This window comes from Ascaphus truei, chromosome 10 (genome assembly GCF_040206685.1).
Source record: "Ascaphus truei isolate aAscTru1 chromosome 10, aAscTru1.hap1, whole genome shotgun sequence".
NCBI classification, from domain to species: Eukaryota; Metazoa; Chordata; class Amphibia; order Anura; family Ascaphidae; genus Ascaphus; species Ascaphus truei.
The window spans coordinates 57,387,612-57,407,446 of record NC_134492.1 but is presented as its reverse complement, the minus strand read 5'-3'; the positions used below and the strand labels follow the sequence as shown (position 1 = coordinate 57,407,446).

The window sequence follows — 19,835 nt, the reverse complement described above, 5'->3', positions numbered from 1 at the left end:
TGGGGTCACAGGACAGTGACCGCAAGGTGGGACGGTCATTGTGACCTGGGGAACAGGGGACAGTGACAGCAAGTAGAGACGGTTATTGTGACTGGTGCACAGGACAGTGACAACAAAGTGGGATGGTCATTTTGACCGGGGTCACAGGACAGTGACAGCAAAGTGGCATGGTCATTGTGACAGGGAGCACAGGACAGTGACAGCAATGTGGGATAGTTACTGTGACCAGGGGGACAGTGACAGCAAGGTGGGATGGTCATTGTGACAAGGGACACAGGACAGTGACAGAAGGTGGGACGGTCATTGTGACCGGGAGTACAGGACAGTGACAGTAAAGTAGGACGGTCATTGTGACAGGGAGCACAGGACAGTGACAGCAATGTGGGATAGTCACTGTGACCAGGGGACAGTGACAGCAAGGTGGGATGGTCATTGTGACCTTGGGCGCAGGGGACACTGACACCAAGGTGGGATGGTCATTGTAACCGGGGGCACAGGATAGTGACAGGAAGGGGGACTGTCATTGTGACAAGAGACACAGGACAGTGACAGAAGGTTGGATGGTCATTGTGACCGGGGGGACAGAGGTGGGTCGGTCACAAAAAGATCAGATAGAGAAGGGACAGAGCAGTGTGAGAACGTGCCCGGGAGGTCATGCAGTATATGATGGGGGAATTCTTGTGTACAGAAAGCACTTGTGTCCCCTGTGACACTGATTCGGGTTGATATATGACTATGTCCCAGATGTTACACTCGTTATATTTTGCTTGTCAATGTCCGGCACCTGTCCTCCCCCTCTCCCCACTCGCCTCGAGACCCTACATACTGGAAAACACTACCACTTCTCCACACCTCTGTATATACCATTTACACTGCATATAAGAACATAATTATAGTAATAGCTGCTACTCCCTTTGATCACACGCCAACAATTTGATCGTACGTGGGGTGAAAATATCTTAATTTGGGCTGAAGTAGTAGCTCAGAAGTGGGGTGACGCCAGTTTAAATCCCAGCTCCTTGTGACCTCGGAGTCCAAGCTCTTGAGGCCAGTGGCCTTCCAGGTGACACGGCCATCTCTACAGAAGAAAGACGAGTATTAATATCAGAATAACGCATACTATGACCACAAAGCTTCATTTCATTGACAGTCCTCTCCATATGGCTGTTTTCTCCCTGACAAATGCAGCCTCTGTCCTTCAAATCCCAACCTGATGAGCCATGAAACTGAAGAGCGAAAATAAACACATGTGGTTGGAAGATGCCTGGAAGTGAACCAGCAAACACTGAGACTCTTTCTAACACACGGGAGGTGTAACAGTCCCGGGAGGGGAGGTTTCGGATCACCCCAGTGTGCTAATTCATCCAACATGTGGTTGTAGGGTTGGGGGTTGGTCATCCTCTAATCATCGCCCTGTCCTGGGTTTAGGGGTATTCTTCCATAGCTTCAGCTATGTCAGATCCACTTTACAACTGGGAACCTTCAACCCCATAGCGTGTTTCTGTAATAGGGCACAAAGGGGGGCGGTAACGTTCCACCTCTTTGTGAAAAAAGCATTATTAATTATCATTATAAAGAGCTTTGATGCAGTAAACCCATTATCTCAATCCCCGCCATCCCCCCCAAAATACTCCGGTGATTTTGTTGTACCGGTAAAATATTATTCGTTATTAAAGATGGTAGCCATGGTTAATAACACCAACATAGTTGTTGTTTCATAGGCATCGTTCGTTATCTCATACTCCATGGGAGAGTAATTTGTGTTGTGAATGTTGTCATTACTTATTACATTATATGTAGAAAATGATATTAGCATAAAAACATAGTAATGACTTGTAAACTCCAGTCCTCAAAACCCCTCAACAGGTTAAGTTTTATGGATAAACCAGCTTCAGCACAGGTGGCTCAATCAGTCCCTGCTTCAGCACAGGTGGCTCAATCAGTCTTTGACTGAGCCACTGATTGAGCCACCTGTCCTGAAGCTGGGATTCTCTTAAAAGCTGACCCGTTGGGGGTCTTGAGGACTGGAGTTGAGCCCCCCCGCCTTATAAGATATCATTTGTTGGACAGACTTAAAATAATAATAATAATTCTTATTTCGGGTCATCTTATTAAAATCAGTCGTCACAGCTTGGTGCAGAACCAAGTCCATGTTGGTCCAATTAAATAAATAATTCTCCAGTATTTAGGTGCTTTACGACCGGCCGGGCCCAGTGAAATGAATCTGGGATTAGTTATTTACTGTATTTAAATCTTGTCCTTGGTATTTCCCATTTTGTCCCCCAGACCAATTTTACTGCCCAAGGAGAAACTACAAATGTTAGTTACGCCATGAATATCTTACCCATCACTGGCTCATCATATCATCCTGGGAAACATACTCGGTAATACTCCATGTTTCTAGGATCTTACAGTTCGGACAATGAAATTATTTGAAATTAAACAATTTCCCCATTATAACATACACTGAATACTCCAACAAATATTGAGTTGGACCCAAAAAACATGGTATCCATCCAGGGACACCCCAAATATCAGCATGTTCACAGGTCTATCACATTCATTTGGTCATCCTTGGGAAACTTTATCTCAGTGGCTGGAGGGTGACGTCCTGTCCATCACTGAGACTTTTTGAATCCCACTAATTAGTAGGACAAGCGTGTTTAGGATGGGGCTTTAGGATGAGTCAGTAGGTAGAACACAGAAGTATACCAGTTTAGAAGCCCTCGTCATTTGTGGACAAGCACAGTTATTTACCACAGGAGTTGTGTCCACCATCGATCTCCACGCTGCTGTTCCTTCGGGGCGTCACACGTTGATCCACTGAGCAAACGTATTTAGGTGTCATTTTTTACAAATGTTTAGGGTATATGTATTCTGCAGGAAACAGAAGAAGTTTAGGTTACCAAATAAAAAGTAGTAGTATATTTAACCCCTTTGTGCCGTGAAATTTTAACCATCGGCAGAAGCTCTGATGTGATAGGGCTATAAAAACCGTAACAGATTGTAGAGTGACACTGGGACCTTCTGGTTTTTCCATAATATCATAAGCAATGCCTCCTCTTTGACATTAGATGCCATCAGCAGCTGTGTTTTACAGTCATGTAAGTGGGTATAACCAGACCCAAAGTAAGTTATAGTGGGTAAAAAAAAAAATGATAAAACCCTCTACGTACAGTGTACAGTAAATACAAATCCCACGTGTGAGCACATTCACGTCTCAGACACGCCTGCCACCCTGCCCTTCCCCATTATCTCTTAGCATACAGTGCTTTCATTGCAGCCAGGGATTCTGGGTAATGACAGGCAAATGAGCGCTGACGGTGTGTCACGCTTTGCTTCTTGTCCATTTTAACATGGATCCCCTATAAATTTAAGTGGGGACAAACTCTGATTACTGATTATGTTTCCCGGCAGCCTTTCAAATAATACATCTTCTGCGGATTCATCAGAATTTGATAAGAAGTCTCCGCGTTGGGATCTTGGTTGGGTGACCAGATGTCGCGGTTTAGCTGGGACAGTCCAGGGGTTTTAGGCCTCTGTCCCGACTTTTTGGGCCACTGTCCCGGTTTCCTATTGGCACCGGTGGCGCATGCGCTACAATTGTCGCGGTTTTTGGCGGGACAGATATAGTCACCCTAGATCTTGGTTACCACCACCTGTAAAATGCTAACGGTTTTGGCTCTTGGAAGCGGCAGAACACCAGGAATAGGTTGCAGGTGGGGAAACATGGCGACCCGCAGCGCGTCATTACAAACGCTTTGGAATATAAAGACCCCATAGCGCCGCGTCACGGAATTACTGAGCAATGTGCTCTAACAATAGGGCCTGTGTTTAGCGTAATATCATTTTTCCCAGGATTCAGTCATAAAAGATGTTTTCAGGACACGGTTAAAACCCGCAGTGCCTGTAAATCATTTTCTGCAGAGGGATCTCACACATGGGAGCAGCTTCATGCTTCAGAGTGCACCTGTCAGAGGTAATATACTGGGGCGGCAAGGCGTGCTGGGACAGCTCTTCCTGTCATGGAAATATCCATCTTATTTTCCTTCTGGGCATGGAAAAGTTGTAAACGGTGGAGGGGGGGGGGGGGGGGGAAGCCTTGTGGTTCAGGCAGGGCCGCCGACGGGGGAGGGGAGCTGGGACTCCTGTCCTGGGCCTGGTGAGTGAAAGGTGCCTTGTGTTCCCAGCAGGCTTCTCCAAAAATACTGGACACAATGGGGAAAGGTGCGATGCGCTCGAGGCACGCACGTACACGCCCCTCTTAGCTCTCTCCACTCCATGCTGTTTCCTCCTCTCCTTGGCCCCACCCCCAGGCTCCTGACACCTCCTCCTGATTGGGTGTATTACCCAGCAGCACCCAATCAGGATGGAGGAAGCTGCCCAGCTCGCTAGCAGCAGCCCTACCCTCACCCTGCTCAGGGAAATCCAATGCCCCCCCCACTCCCACCAAGCCGATCAAATCACTATGTCCAGAGAGGTAATACTGGACACATATATATCCAGAGAGGTAATAAAGGATACATACATGTCCAGTGTTACCTATTATTTTTTACTGGACAGTGTCTAAATACAGGACAGTCCTGTTCAATACTGGACACCTGGCAACCTTACCCAAGACCCATGCCGGCGACCCGAATATGTTACCAGATTGTCAGAGGGGGCCTCCTGGAGGGTGTCTGCGAGGTGCCTGTCAGAGGCGGCTTGACGTAGGGTGGGGGATTAATATGAGGGGAAGGGGGGTGCTCCTTTAATTTGTCCTGGGCCCCAAGATTATTGTTTGCAGGCCCCGGTTCTGGCTCTGGCCTCTGGAGTGTGATAATCCGGGTAAAGACTCCAGGCAAACTCAGTCACTCTCTCCGATGGTCAGAATTGGGTTGTAAGCAGCAGGTACAGAGAGAGGTTGACCCCTGGGATACGCAGACGGAGAGCGGTCAGTTACATGGGCAAAGGGCTGAGTTATGTAAAACTGGGGCCAAGAAAAACAGCACCCAGATTAATTTTCTGCTGGGAAAGCACTCGTCCCTGTAATGTGTCCGTCGCCATTTTAACTGCCGTTTTGTCATTTAACGGGTTTATTAGAGTCGCAGACCTGAACCCTCGAATCGCAACAAAGCACAATAATATCCCGGCACCCACACAGGGGGCAGAGACAGGGTTACATCAGAGGGGATTATTCATTAAACGACATCCGACTTCAGCGGAATGAATAACGCCATTAGGGGTAGATACGCAGAGCTGCACAAGTGGATTCCCGATATATTAACTTCAGTTAGCGTCTCGTTAAGTGCTAACGAGGATCTTCGAAGCTCAGTAACGATGCACTAAGTGCTGATTTCCGCCGTAACGAGCCCGTACGTTACTATAACGGGCGTCAGTGCTAATGATATGTTCCCTGTGACAGCGCCGATCCCCAGAGCGCCGGTACAGTTACCGCAGGGAGTTACCGCTACGTTAGTGAGGTCAGAGATAAAGGTGCGTTACTCACATCCAGGCGCTGAGACGGCGCGGTTACAGGGTCCGGGTAAGTGTAAGACCACAGGTAGCTATAATATAACCATCATATTGTTACTTACAGGGGTCTCTTCCTCCCGTCTTCTCTTTACTTTAATGAAACGCTTATTCAGAGTCTGGGTGGGAGTAACGGCGCCTTTGGGTGAGAGGCGTAACGCCATGTTATGTGACGCTGACGCACGGCAGTGCTAACCTCGCATGGCGTTATGCCTACGCTAATGAGATCACTAACGAGCCTTTGATTTGAATATAATTAGCTTTGTGCATACCCGTTAAACCCAGAGAAGCCAGCGCACATTACAGGGTTAATAACTTCACGGTAGTAGGCAGGATTTAACACAGCCTTGGAGTACAGACATACCCCACATTAACGTACGCATATATACATACCCCGCATTAACATACGCATATATACATACCCCGCATTAACATACGCATATATACATACATACCCCGCATTAACATACGCATATATACATACCCCACATTAACGTACGCATATATACATACCCCACATTAACGTACGCATATATACATACCCCGCATTAACATACGCATATATACATACATGCCCCACATTAACGTACGCGATGGGTTCAGAGCATGTACTGTATGTAAAGTGAAAATGTTCTTAAAGTGAAGCACCACCTTCTCCCCACTTATCGATGCTCCGGTACAGGTAGGGAGCCGGTATTGCTATTCAGGACGTGCTGACAGGCGCATGCGCGAGCTGCCCTTTGCCTATTGGGCGAGGGAATCAGCGCGTCACTACTACGGCGGTCTGTAGGGCAGAATAAGTGTCCGTACTCGCGAAGCGAGCGTATGGACACAGGGGTGTGGGGCTACTGAAAATATGTCCTTACTCGCGAGTGTACTTACAGTGAGCGTCCTTATACCGGGGTATGCCTGTTTATACGGCTAAGTGGGAAAACTAGGCTGGAGGAATTTCAGAGGCGAGAAATCCCTGAACCTGCATAAAATGATTTCACATCAATTCAAAAAACAACTAGGATTTCACTACGGACATTTGTGCAAAAATAATAATGATTATATAAGGATAATAATAATAATAATTGTAGACCCAGTGGATTTCACCCTGAGAGAACCAAAGATAAATGTTTCTTATTTTCTTTGTACATTGGAAAGTACTGGCTTTGCTCTCGTGAACTCTGTCTTCTAATTCGTTAGACCACTCTTGAGATACCAAGCCATGAAAAACAGGGACGCAGGGACGGATTAATGTAGTTGTGAAAGATTGACACAGAAACCATAGTAGTCAAACAATGGGAAAACGATGAATAGCTTTAATAATTATTGAAGGGGTTGAAAAACTGCTTTTTAATATGATCTTAAAGATATACATCAGTGATTCCCAACATGGGGTACAAGGGGTGCGATAGGTGTCTCCAAGATGTTCGCCCAAAACAATCTGAGCCCGTGTGGGGACTGCGCATGTAGTAAGGCCCCAAACTGCACCTTAGCGTGGGGGGTATAGCTGTCAATCACAGCAGGAGCTTCCCACAATGCTTTGCATCCACAGCAGCAAGGCAATGTGGGGCGTGACTTTGGAAGCTCCCGCAGTGAGTGACAGCTATACCCCCCATGCTGTCGGCACACACTGAGGGGCAGTTTGGGGGGTTATTAAGTGTGGGTTCGCCCCGCGAGCTCAGGACACCACACTGCCTGGGATCATACACACAGTGTTAGCGATAGTCTGAGGAGTCACAGATAAGGGTTATTCATTAAGGGTTCAAATATCTCTTAGCAGGGGGAGCACAGTGTCAATAAGGGGGCGTCTGATGTAGGTATACTGGCTAGAATTGCTGTTCTAAAGTCTCTTTTTACACAGGACACAGCAATATTGTTCCCAGGAGATACAGTAATGTCTGCTCTATCGCAGTATTGTACACTGGTAGATACGCTGCTGGGTGCATTGTACAAAATCTCTGGCAACGGATAAAGAAAGAAATTCTGTCTCCATTGAGCTCCTGCAGCTTTTCCAGCATGCACTGCAGTGTTTAACCTTCTTCCTGTGGGCAATGAGGCAATTTAACTTCTGAAGTGCTGGATAGTGGAGACTTTAAACATTAAAGTGCCATTGAAGTGCAATTAGTACACTTTGCCCCTAGGAGGGACTGACCCGTTAAACATGTCACTGCCATTAGTACACTTTGCCCCTAGGAGGGACTGACCCCTTAACCATGTCACTGCCATTAGTACACTTTGCCCCTAGGAGGGACTGACCCCTAAACCATGTCACTGCCATTAGTACACTTTGTCCCTAAGGGGGACTGACCCCTTAACCATGTCACTGCCATTAGTACACTTTGTCCCTAGGAGGGACTGACCCCTTAACCATGTCACTGCCATTAGTACACTTTGCCCCTAGGAGGGACTGACCCCTTAACCATGTCACTGCCATTAGTACACTTTGCCCCTAGGAGGGACTGACCCCTTAACCATGTCACTGCCATTAGTACACTTTGTCCCTAGGAGGGACTGACCCCTTAACCATGTCACTGCCATTAGTACACTTTGGCCCTACCAGTACAGAGCTAAATAATATCCATACACTGTTTGACCCAAGCATACATAAAATCCATAAAGAGGAAATACAACTCAACATGACATCCAAGATCTGCTATCTCATATTACAGTAATATTGAAACACAATCCGTGATTGAATGGCTGACAGTGATATAATCAGATGATACAGATAACGGCTTTCATCCCGAAGAACAGTTTTCTTTCACTTCTAGGAAATAATTTCTGAACATAAAAGCCACTTGTACGATTTGATCTGAGCGGAGGAGATTTCGCTGCTGAGACACAGCATTGAGACTGTCATTCCTGAGAGTTATTCAGTGTTAAATGTCATTTTTTTCCTTGACTATACAAAATAAACAATTGCTTTTCAGCATTTACAATGCTTAGTAATGTGAGGGAGATATTTTAATATTGGTGTCTGTATTAAGCTTGTGCTGCTGCAAATAGTTATTTAAGAATATATCCTTTTAGCCCAGGGGTCTGGCAGCTCCACTCCTCGAGGTTTATCTCTGCTTCAGCGCAGGTGCTTCAGTGTAGATGGCTCAATGCATGATTTAGATGGTGGGCTGGACCGCATGAAGTAGATGGTGGGCTGGAACGCATGATGTAGATGTTGGGCTGGAACGCATGATGTAGATGGTGGGCTGGAACGCATGATGTAGATGGTGGGCTGGAACGCATGATGTAGATGGTGGGCTGGAACGCATGATGTAGATGGTGGTCTGGAACGCATGAAGTAGATGGTGGGCTGGAACGCATGATGTAGATGGTGGACTGGAACGCATGATGTAGATGGTGGGCTGGAACGCATGAAGTAGATGGTGGGCTGGAACGCATGATGTAGATGGTGGGCTGGAACGCATGATGTAGATGGTGGGCTGGAACGCATGATGTAGATGTTGGGCTGGAACACATGATGTAGATGGTGGGCTGGAACGCATGAAGTAGATGGTGGGCTGGAACGCATGATGTAGATGGTGGGCTGGAACGCATGATGTAGATGGTGGGCTGGAACGCATGAAGTAGATGGTGGGCTGGAACGCATGATGTAGATGGTGGGCTGGAACGCATGATGTAAATGGTGGTCCGGAATGCATGTATGCATGTATGTATGTCTTTATTTATATAGCGCCATTAATGTACATAGCGCTTTACAGTAGTAATACATGTGACAATGATATAAATAACAAATAATACAAATAACAGATCATGGGAATAAGCGCTTTGGACATAAAAGTAACTTTTAGGAAGAGGAGTCCCTGCTCCGGGAAGCTTACAATCTAATTGGTAGGTAGGAAGAACGTACAGAGACAGTAGGAGGGCATTCTGCTAAGTGTGCCTGTAGGGGGCCAAGCTTTATGTATCATGTGTATATTATTAGCCACGGTGCTACTCATGTGCTTCTTTAAGCAGGTGTGTCTTAAGGTGCGTCTTAAAGGTGGATAGAGAGGGTGCTAGTCGGGTATTGTGGGGAAGGGCATTCCAGAGGTGTGGGGCAGTCAGTGAGAAAGGTTTAAGGAGGGAGAGGGCTTTAGATACAAAAGGGGTAGAGAGAAGGCATCCTTGAGCAAAACCCAAGAGTCAGGATGGTGCATTGCGAGAAATTAGGGCTGAACTGTAGGGAGGGGCAGAAGAGTGTAAAGCTTTAAAAGTGAGGAGGAAAATTGAGTGCGAGATGTGAGATTTGATTGGAAGCCAGGAGAGGGATTTCAGCAGGAGAGACGCTGAGATAGAACGCATGATGTAGATGGTGGGCTGGAACGCATGAAGTAGATGGTGGGCTGGAACGCATGATGTAGATGGTGGGCTGGAACGCATGATGTAGATGGTGGGCTTGAACGCATGATGTAGATGGTGGGCTGGAACGCATGATGTAGATGGTGGGCTGGAACGCATGATGTAGATGGTGGGCTGGAACGCATGAAGTAGATGGTGGGCTGGAACGCATGATGTAGATGGTGGGCTGGAACGCATGATGTAGATGGTGGGCTTGAACGCATGATGTAGATGGTGGGCTGGAACGCATGATGTAGATGGTGGGCTGGAACGCATGATGTAGATGGTGGGCTGGAACACATGATGTACATGGTGGGCTGGAACGCATGATGTAGATGGAGGACTGGAACGCATGATGTAGATGGTGGTCTGGAACGCATGATGTAGATGGTGGGCTGGAACGCATGAAGTAGATGGTGGGCTGGAACGCATGATGTAGATGGTGGGCTGGAACGCATGATGTAGATGGTGGGCTGGAACGCATGAAGTAGATGGTGGGCTGGAACGCATGATGTAGATGGTGGGCTGGAACGCATGATGTAGATGGTGAACGTATGATGTAAATGGTGGGCCGGAATGCATGTATGCATGTATGTATGTCTTTATTTATATAGCGCCATTAATGTACATAGCGCTTTACAGTAGTAATACATGTGACAATGATATAAATAACAAATAATACAAATAACAGATCATGGGAATAAGTGCTTTGGACATAAAAGTAACTTTTAGGAAGAGGAGTCCCTGCTCCGGGAAGCTTACAATCTAATTGGTAGGTAGGAAGAACGTACAGAGACAGTAGGAGGGCATTCTGCTAAGTGTGCCTGTAGGGGGCCAAGCTTTATGTATCATGTGTATATTATTAGCCACGGTGCTACTCATATGCTTCTTTAAGCAGGTGTGTCTTAAGGTGCGTCTTAAAGGTGGATAGAGAGGGTGCTAGTCGGGTATTGTGGGGAAGGGCATTCCAGAGGTGTGGGGCAGTCAGTGAGAAAGGTTTAAGGCGGGAGAGGGCTTTAGATACAAAAGGGGTAGAGAGAAGGCATCCTTGAGCAAAACCCAAGAGTCAGGATGGTGCATTGCGAGAAATTAGGGCTGAACTGTAGGGAGGGGCAGAAGAGTGTAAAGCTTTAAAAGTGAGGAGGAAAATTGAGTGCGAGATGCGAGATTTGATTGGAAGCATGGCGAGGGATTTCAGCCGGGGAGACGCTGAGATAGATTTAGGAAAGAGTAGAGTGATTCTGGCAGCAGCGTTTTGGATAGATTGTAGGGGAGACAGGTGAGAGGCAGGAAGGCCGGACAGCAGGAGGTTACAGTAATCAAGACGGGAGAGAATGAGGGCCTGAGTCAGAGTTTTTGCAGTCGAGAAACAGAGGAAAGGGCGTATCTTTGTAATATTGCGGAGGAAAAAGCGACAGGTTTTAGATACGTTTTGAATGTGAGAGGAGAATGTGAGAGAGGAGTCGAGTGTGACCCCAAGGCAGCGTGCTTGGACTACTGGGTGAATGATAGTACTACTAACAGTAATGTGGAAGGGCCAGGTTTAGGAGGAAGTATGAGGAGCTCTGTTTGTGCCATGTTAAGTTTAAGGCGGCGGAAGGCCATCCAGGATGATATCGCAGAGAGACATTCAGAAACTTGGGTCTGTACAGCAGGTGTAAGGTCAGGGGTTAAAAAGTAAATTTGTGTGTCATCAGCATTGGGGTGATATTTAAACCTAAGAGATGTGATTAGGTAACCTAGAGAAAGTGTGTACAGAGAAAAGAGAAGAGGTCCCAGGACAGAGCCCTGGGGTACCCCCACAGAGATTGAAAGAGGAGGAGGGGGTGTTAACAGGAGACACTGAAAGTACGATGGGAGTACCAGAGGAGATCCAGGATAGAGCTTTGTTACGAATACCAAGTGTATGGAGAATGTGAAGGAGAAGAGGGTGGTCCACGGTGTCAAATGCTGCAGAGAGGTCAAGTGGTATAAGCAGAGTGTAATGACCTCTGGCTTTGGCAGCATGGAGGTCATTAGTTATTTTAGTGAGGGCTGTTTCAGTGGAGTGAGCAGTGCGGAAGCCAGATTGTAGAGTGTGTAGGAGAGAATAGGTGTTGAGAAAGTGGAGCAAGTGAGAGAATACAAGACGTTCAAGGAGTTTAGAGGCAAAAGGCAGGAGGGAGACAGGTCGATAGTTAGAAAGACAGGTAGGCTCAAGCTTGCTGTTTTTGAGTAATGGTATAACTGTTGCATGTTTGAAGGAGGAGCGAAAGGTACCAGAGTAGAGGGAGGAGTTAAAAATTTGTGTGAGCATAGGGATTATAGTAGGAGCAAGAGGTTTTAGGAGATGGGAGGGAATGGAGTCAAGAGGGCAAGTGGTAGAGGGAGATGAGGAGATCAACAGTGACACATCCTTCTCTGAGACAATGGAAAAAGAGTCAAGGAAGGCAGGAGGAGAGTTAGGAAGCGGTGTAGGATTGGAGGAGGAAACAGATGGGATGTTCTGACGTATGGATTCCACCTTTTCCTTAAAATAGTCAGCAAAGTCCTGAGGTGAGACGGAGGAAGAAGAAGAGGCAGCTGAGGGTGGTTTGAGTAGAGTCAAAGACAGAGAAGAGTAGGCGTGGGTTATACTTGTGCGTGTTGATTAGTGAAGAAAAGTAGGTTTGTTTAGCCTGAGAGAGGAAAGAGTTGAAACAGGATAGCATAAATTTGTAGTGAAGGAAGTCTGCGAGAGTATGAGATTTCCTCCAGAGGCGTTCAGAGGAACGAGTGCAGGAACGTAGCATGCGTGTGTGGGAATTTAGCCAGGGTCTGGGGTTAGAAGGGCCAGGACGGCAGAAAGCGGGGCATGTAGATCAAGAGAGGAGGATAAGGCAGAGGTGTAGTTCCTGACCAGGTTGTCAGGGTCTGGAGCAGAGCTGAGAGAGGAGAGGGAGGAGCATAAAGTGGAATCAAAGGCTGGTAGGTTAATAGAGCGTAGGTTTCTGCAGAAACGAGGGGTAGATGGAGATTGAGTAGGGGAGAAGCGAGATAGAGAAAATGAGATGAGGTGATGGTCAGAGAGAGGAAAGGGGGAAATAGAGAAATCAGAGAGAGAATTTTTTTTGTGAAAACCAGGTCTAGGTAGCGGCCATCCTTGTGGGTGCTGGCTGCAGTCCACTGTTGAAGGCCAAAAGAAGAGGTTAGAGAGAGAAACCGGGAAGCCCAAGGGAGAGAGGGGTCATCAATGTGGCAGTTGAAGTCCCCAAGGAGAAGAACAGGGGAGTCTGAGGAGAGAAAGAAAGAGAACCACGATTCAAAGTGAGAGAGAAAGGCAGAAGGGGGATGAGTAGAGGTAGGTGGGCGATAGATGACCGCCACGTGGTCAGAGAGAGGAGAGAAGATCTGGACAGTGTGAGCCTCAAAGGAGGGAAAAGAAAGAGAGGGAGGAGTAGGAAGTGTTCTGTAACGGCAGAGAGAGGAGAGCAGGAGCCCCACGCCTCCACCCCTGCCATCAGTGCACGGAGTGTGGGAGAAGGAAAGGCCACCATAAGAGAGGGCAGCTTCCAGAGCAGTGTCAAACTGAGTGAGCCAGGTCTCAGTTATAGCAAATAGGAGCAGAGAGTGAGAGAGAAAGAAGTCATGCACAGAGAGGAACTTGTTAGAGAGGGAGCCAGCATTCCAAAGGGCACAGGAGAAAGGGAGAGAGGAGGGGAGGGTGGCAGGGGATGGGTATGAGGTTGGAGGAGTGGACACCAGAAGGAGTAGAAGTTGCATTTGACAGGCGAGGACGAGAGCATGTAGAAATAAGGCAGGGACCAGGATTGGGAGAGATATCCCTAGAAGCAAGGAGGAGAAGCATGGATAGAAAGAGGATATGTGAGGATGATTTGTAGGCGTGCGTTTTAGTGCAGGGGGTATAGCTGTGTAGTGACAGAGGGCGCAGGTAAGAAAGGAGTTCATGTGAACTGAGAAGTGGTGAACAAAGGAGTGATAGAGATATATGAATAGAGTTGGAGACATGAGGCTGGTTGAAAAAAGTGCATAATTTGAGAAGACCTCAGGCCATAGCAAATATATATAGTAAAGGCGGCATCACACAAGTGCTGAGATGTGCAGTCTGGGATAGATAATATCCTCCTTTCCATCGTAGATCAAATCCAGGAATCAGGGCCAGTAGGTGTTGTCCACTCCTTTTGAACTCCCTTTTAAACTCGAGCACTAACATTCTACTTTAAACCTGGCTACTTCAAACATGGCTGCATCATGAAGATGGTTGACCTAAACGCATCATGTACCATAGATGGTGGGCCTGAACACGATATAGATGGTGGGCCTGAACGCGTGATGTAAATGTTGGGCCTGAACCCATCATGAAGATAGTTGACCTGAATGTATCATGTACCATAGATGGTGAGCCTGAACACATGATATAGATGGTGGGCCTGAATGCATGATCTTGATGGTGGGCCTGAATGCATGATGTAGATCAGGGGTGCGCAATCTTCTTGAGTTGCACCCACCTGCCCGGGAGACGCAGCGTTCGCGCCCCCCCCCTCCTCTCCAATGACTCGGCGTTGCCATGGTGGCGCGTGAAATCACATGACCCCGTGGCGTGATTTGATGCCGCGTTGCCATGGCGACGTGTCGCCAAAGAGCTGGCAGAGAGCAGGTAAGGGAGTTACAGAGGCCTCACACCTCCCCCAGCATTTAATTTAAATGCAGTGGGGAAGAGCACGGGGCCTCTGTAACCACCTGCTCCACCCTAGAAATTCTCCCACCCCCCTGGGGGGCGCGCCCCCCAGTTTGCGCACCGCTGATGTAGATGGTGGGCCTGAACGTATCATGTACCATAGATGGTGGGCCTGAACACATGATATAGATGGTGGGCCTGAACACATGATATAGATGGTGGGCCTGAACACATGATATGGATGGTGGGCCTGAACGTATCATGTACCATAGATGGTGGGCCTGAACACATGATGTAGATGGTGGGCCTGAACGCATGATGTAGATGGTGGGCCTGAACGCATAATGTAGATGGTGGGCCTGGACACATGATGTAGATGGTGGGCCTGGACACATGATGTAAATGTTGGGCTGGAACGCATAATGTAGATGGTGGGCCTGGACACATGATATAGATGGTGGGCTGGAACGCATAATGTAGATGGTGGGACTGTACACATGATGTAAATGGTGGGCCTGGACACATGATGTAAATGGTGGGCCTGGACACATGATGTAAATGGTGGGCCTGAACGCATGATGTAGATGGTGTTTTAGGCATTATGGAATTATTTTGATAGGTAAGAAAATAATCATTTAATGAAAAGTCCACTCTGGGATTATCCTAATCACATCTCATGTTTCTTAATGTGTATTCAGGCAATTCCAATATTTAGTAAAGTATTTCAAACAGTGGAAATTAGGAACCTTTTGGATTTCTACTGTACCACTGAAATCGAGTATTCCAGATGGCAGTGAAAGCGAAATGAGTTTCTTGATAGAAATGAATAGGATTCTAGAAGTTTATTGTGTAACGCATACGTTTTACTTGCACCCCCTGGAATTCTCTGCACATGGAGATGGGTGAGGTACGTCTGACGGAGTGTGATAATCTCAGGCTGGGATTCTGATAATTTGGTATTGACCAGGTGCCACATGGAATTGCCCCAGTACATATACAGTTTAATTTAATAAAGAACAATCATGATCAAAGCATGGTGTCACATGGATGTTGATGGATAATGTTATTACGAGCTCGGCAACCAAACACAATTCCTCGTCTGCCACCAGCAAAGCGCAAACTGGTCGCATTTTCGTTCGCACACTTTTGGGACAAATTTTGTGTGAAATTTGCACACAAACAAACTCAACCAGTTTCTATGAATGAAAAAGTGTGTGAAATGTCATCCTTTTTTTAAATTCCAGATTTGTACATTTTGTTTGCAAAAATGTCAAAATATCGCTATTTGTACCATGTTTCTGTAGTTTTGTTTTTAAATAGTCACATGACCCTTCCATTGGTCATTTCACCTTGCATATCGGGGTCACGTGACCCACCCATTGGTCATTTGCCCTTGCATATCGGGGTCACATAAATCTGCACATTGTTGTTGGTGAACTTTGCTGATTTGTGGCCCAAAATCCCCCCTAAAGTTCACCAAGTTGGCCAACATTTCGCACAACTCTGGACGCAGAAATGACATACAGGCATACCCCGCTTTAAGGACACTTACTTTAAGTACACTCGCGAGTAAGGACATGTCGCCCAATAGGCAAACGGCAGCTCACGCATGCGCCTGTCAGCACGTCCTGAACAGCAATACCAGCTCCCTACCTGTACCGAAGCTGTGCGCAAGCGGGGAGACTATAGAGCCTGTTACACATGTGTTATTTACATCAGTTATGCACATATATGACGATTGCAGTACAGTACATGCATTAATAAGTAAAAAAAAGGTAGTGCTTCACTTTAAGTACATTTTCACTTTACATACATGCTCCGGTCCCATTGTGTATGTTAATGCGGGGTATGCCTGTATTGTGATTGAGTCCGTGGTGTGAGATAACAGTCTCCTGACATTGTTCCCTGTTTGCCTGTCTTCCAGCTGGACCGGTCGATGTACTCAAAGCGTTAGAATTTCACAGTTCACCAGACGGTGTGTCAAGAACAGCAGGGTTTTGCACAAACCGACGGGCATCGAAAGGTTCAGACACAGCCTACAGAGTTCAGAAACATGCCCAGCTCAGCGCCCCCACCAAGCAACTATTCCCAGGTAAGTTCTGTTCATGGAATACCCCTGTATACCTTGTCACTCTCCCTCAGAGGAACGCAGTGTGGCTTATTGAAGCATAGCGTTTGACGGTAGATAAGAAGATCTTGAACCCCCCTCCACCCCCAGTGTGCCCATGTTCCTATCTGCTGTAAAACCCCATCCTTGGGTTACCTTCATATGTAGGATGTAGCCTTATGTCCATTGAGTTCCCTTGCTGTATTTGTACCCACCACCACTGTTGGGAGGCTGTTCCATGAATCCACCACCGTTTCCATGCAGAAGTACCACCTCAAATTTCCCCTGCCAGCTTCTAAGGATGTCCTCTTGTTCCAGCTCTTCTCTTTCTATGAAACATACTTCCCTCTTGTACTTTGTTGAAACACTTTATGTATTTGAAAGTTTCTATTATACCCCCACTCCCCTTTCTCTCCTCTAAGCTGTAAATATTAAGGTCCTGTAGTCTTTCCTGATAAGTCTTATGCTGTAGATCATTAACCATCTTAGTAACCTTTCTATGCACAATCTGTAATTTATTCACATCTTTCTGGAGATCTCGTTTCCATAATTAAACACAGAACTCTAGATTAGGTCCACCAATTACCGATAAAGTGGCATCACCACCCCTCTCTGCTGCTAACACCTCTCCACATACTGTACATTCCATATCCTGATTGATTTTCTTATTGGTTTGTTACCTTGCTTGTCTACTTTTAAGACAGCTGAAATAATGACTCACATGCCCCTTTCCTCTTTATTAGAGGTCATTTTTGCTGTTATTGTTACCGGAAGACAGACTTACTGATTTAGAGGTCATCCTACTCATTTAGAGATCATCTTACTCATTGAGAGGTCATCTTACTCATTGAGTGGTCATCTTACTCATTGGAAGGCAGTCCTACCTCTTGGAAGTCATACTTACTCGCTGAGAGGCCATCTTACTCATTGAGAGGTCATCTTGCTCATTGGAAGTAGGAACTCTTGGAAGGCAGGCTCAGTAGAAAGTTATCTCAGTGGATGGCAAACTTTGTCCTTGAGAGGTCATCTTTCTCACTCAAAAGCAATCATTAGGAGTAAGTCTCTCATGCTGGAAGGCCATCTCACTCAAAAATAAGAGGACAGGTTTACCTATAGAACATTACTAGGAGGTAGGGAGCCAGCCTCCCTCACTGGAATCTAGTTTTACACACTACAAGACAATCTTTCTTTTGGGGATGTCGACCAAAGTCACCGCAAGGTGACTTTACTCATTTAAATAGTGTCCCGCCCGTTGTTAGTCCTTCTGCATCAGTTGCTCCCTACTGGTTTCTTTGAGATATGGACGATTCTTATAAAATATCTTATTTATTCTCGGGAAAACTGTTTTGCAGCGTTATAAATGCTTTTAGTAGTTTCCCCAGATTAACAAAAACAACTAATTTATTTTCAAAGCTTTAATAAAGGTGAATGCACTGGGAAAATACCCATACAGCAACGAAAGGGTTACTTTATTTCCACTTCACATTACTGAAGGACTTTCGTCTTGAATCCGTTCCCATTACACTGTTTTTCTGCCGCCCTCCGCGCTGACGGATTTAAGAAGATATATCAATATTTGTACAGAATCCCAGTTGTTAAGAAAATAATCAGTGGAGCAGTAGAAACATCTTGAAGCGTCCCTCGTGGGGGGCTTAGAAAGAAAGCAAAATACACACTGTATATTATTATTGAAATTGTTTTTACTGAAATATCCAAATATGCTTCCATCCACACTGCTTCGTTTTATTATGCTCACCTTGGTGATGGCCCCGCAACCCTCGTCCACACTGCTCCTGTTTCTGGTTAAATTAACCCCTAAGTGGTATATCTACTATATATATTTGGGAAAGGTGTCTGTCTCTTAGCTAGGCATTGGGACACCGCTTAAGGTATCGTACCCACATTTTTCCTGTTGGTTCCTGAGATTAAGGAGCAGGTTTGTGTCTGTTTGGATAAAATTGGATACTTTCTATTGCTAATTCTATGAGTTATTACAATTTCTGTAAGCGAGTCACCCACTGGGTGCTGTACCTGGTAGGCTATGTATCTGGTGACATCCTAATGCACATAGCCTGGTGGCAGATAAGGAGAGTCAGGTAGCTATAAAGGTGACACAGAAAGCAGATGGAGAGAGAGGAAGGCAGTTGGAACGTGAGGAGAAAGTAAGAAGGCCGGAGAAGGGGAGAGAGGCGGAAAGAATTGGGGACATCATAAGGTATTAAAGGAAAGTGATGGGAGGGGGAGAGAAGATGGGGAGATAGAGAAGTGGGTATGGGGGTGGGGGGAGAGGTAAGAGAAGGAGGGTCAGGATAAGGTTGATTTCTTAGAATTCCCCAGGAGAGCCGGGTTCAGATAGTCCTATATATCCCAAAGCATGTGTTTAGGCGGAAATTACCCATATGCCCAGAAGGGCTGCTTCAGAATAGAGAAGTTACCCCTAAATCTCCCAACATACAGTATGAATTCTTGTCCTTGAGGACATTCTACTGGCGACCATATTTGTAGTCTCTAGCATAGAAATAAATAAAAGGAGAAGTTACCTTTCCCGGAAACCTGGGGCAGGGCGCATCGCGGTTGAGCTCGGTGGGACTCCTCGGTCCTTTTAAGGTAAAAATAAATACCGGTTTGAACGTTAGGTCACAACATCCACGACCTCCTCGTTCAGTAGATTTGTTTCTGTGCTGTGCGGCGGTGACACTGCAAACATGGCCACCAGGGTTACCAATAGAAAGTGATGATGTTGCGTTTTTTCTGTTGACGGGCGGTGGCCATTTTGTTGTACCATGCCGTGGGTGTCAGGGCTTCTTGGGGCCCCCCTGTTTAGGTTAGATTAAAAAGTTTTTTTTTGGGACCAGGATTGTTCCTATGATATAAAAATATATACATGCCCCTGATCCCAGTAATAATATGGTAGCAGTAGTTGCTTCGGTTCTGGCCATGTTAGAACTCCCAGGCTATATTTAGGGCCCCTTATGACCCATTTGGTTTAGCACTGTTTAGTTCATCTGGGCCATAATCGCATAGATATTCCACCCTGGATTCTGGAAGCTTCCATAGCCATTTCCTCTGATTTATGAAGCAATAATCCCAAAACGATAGTGGTATATCTAAGTGATGCCAGTCTGGGATTTACCTTCTCTTGTCCACACAGATCTGTAACACGCAGAGCAGTGTGTATGTGTAACACGCAGAGCAGTCTGTATCTGTAACACGCAGAGCAGTGTGTGTAACACG

At 46.4% G+C, this 19,835-nt stretch overlaps 1 protein-coding gene across 1 annotated transcript in view; it reads left to right on the top strand.

Moving 5' to 3' along the window:
* Positions 1–19,835, top strand: part of LOC142503341 (uncharacterized) — a 184,665-nt gene that overhangs the window by 8,113 nt on the left and 156,717 nt on the right. Inside the window, exon 2 of the mRNA XM_075615495.1 lies at positions 16,419–16,586. Within this exon, the coding sequence (XP_075471610.1) occupies positions 16,419–16,586 (168 nt within the window). The remainder of the gene's footprint in view (positions 1–16,418; positions 16,587–19,835) is intronic.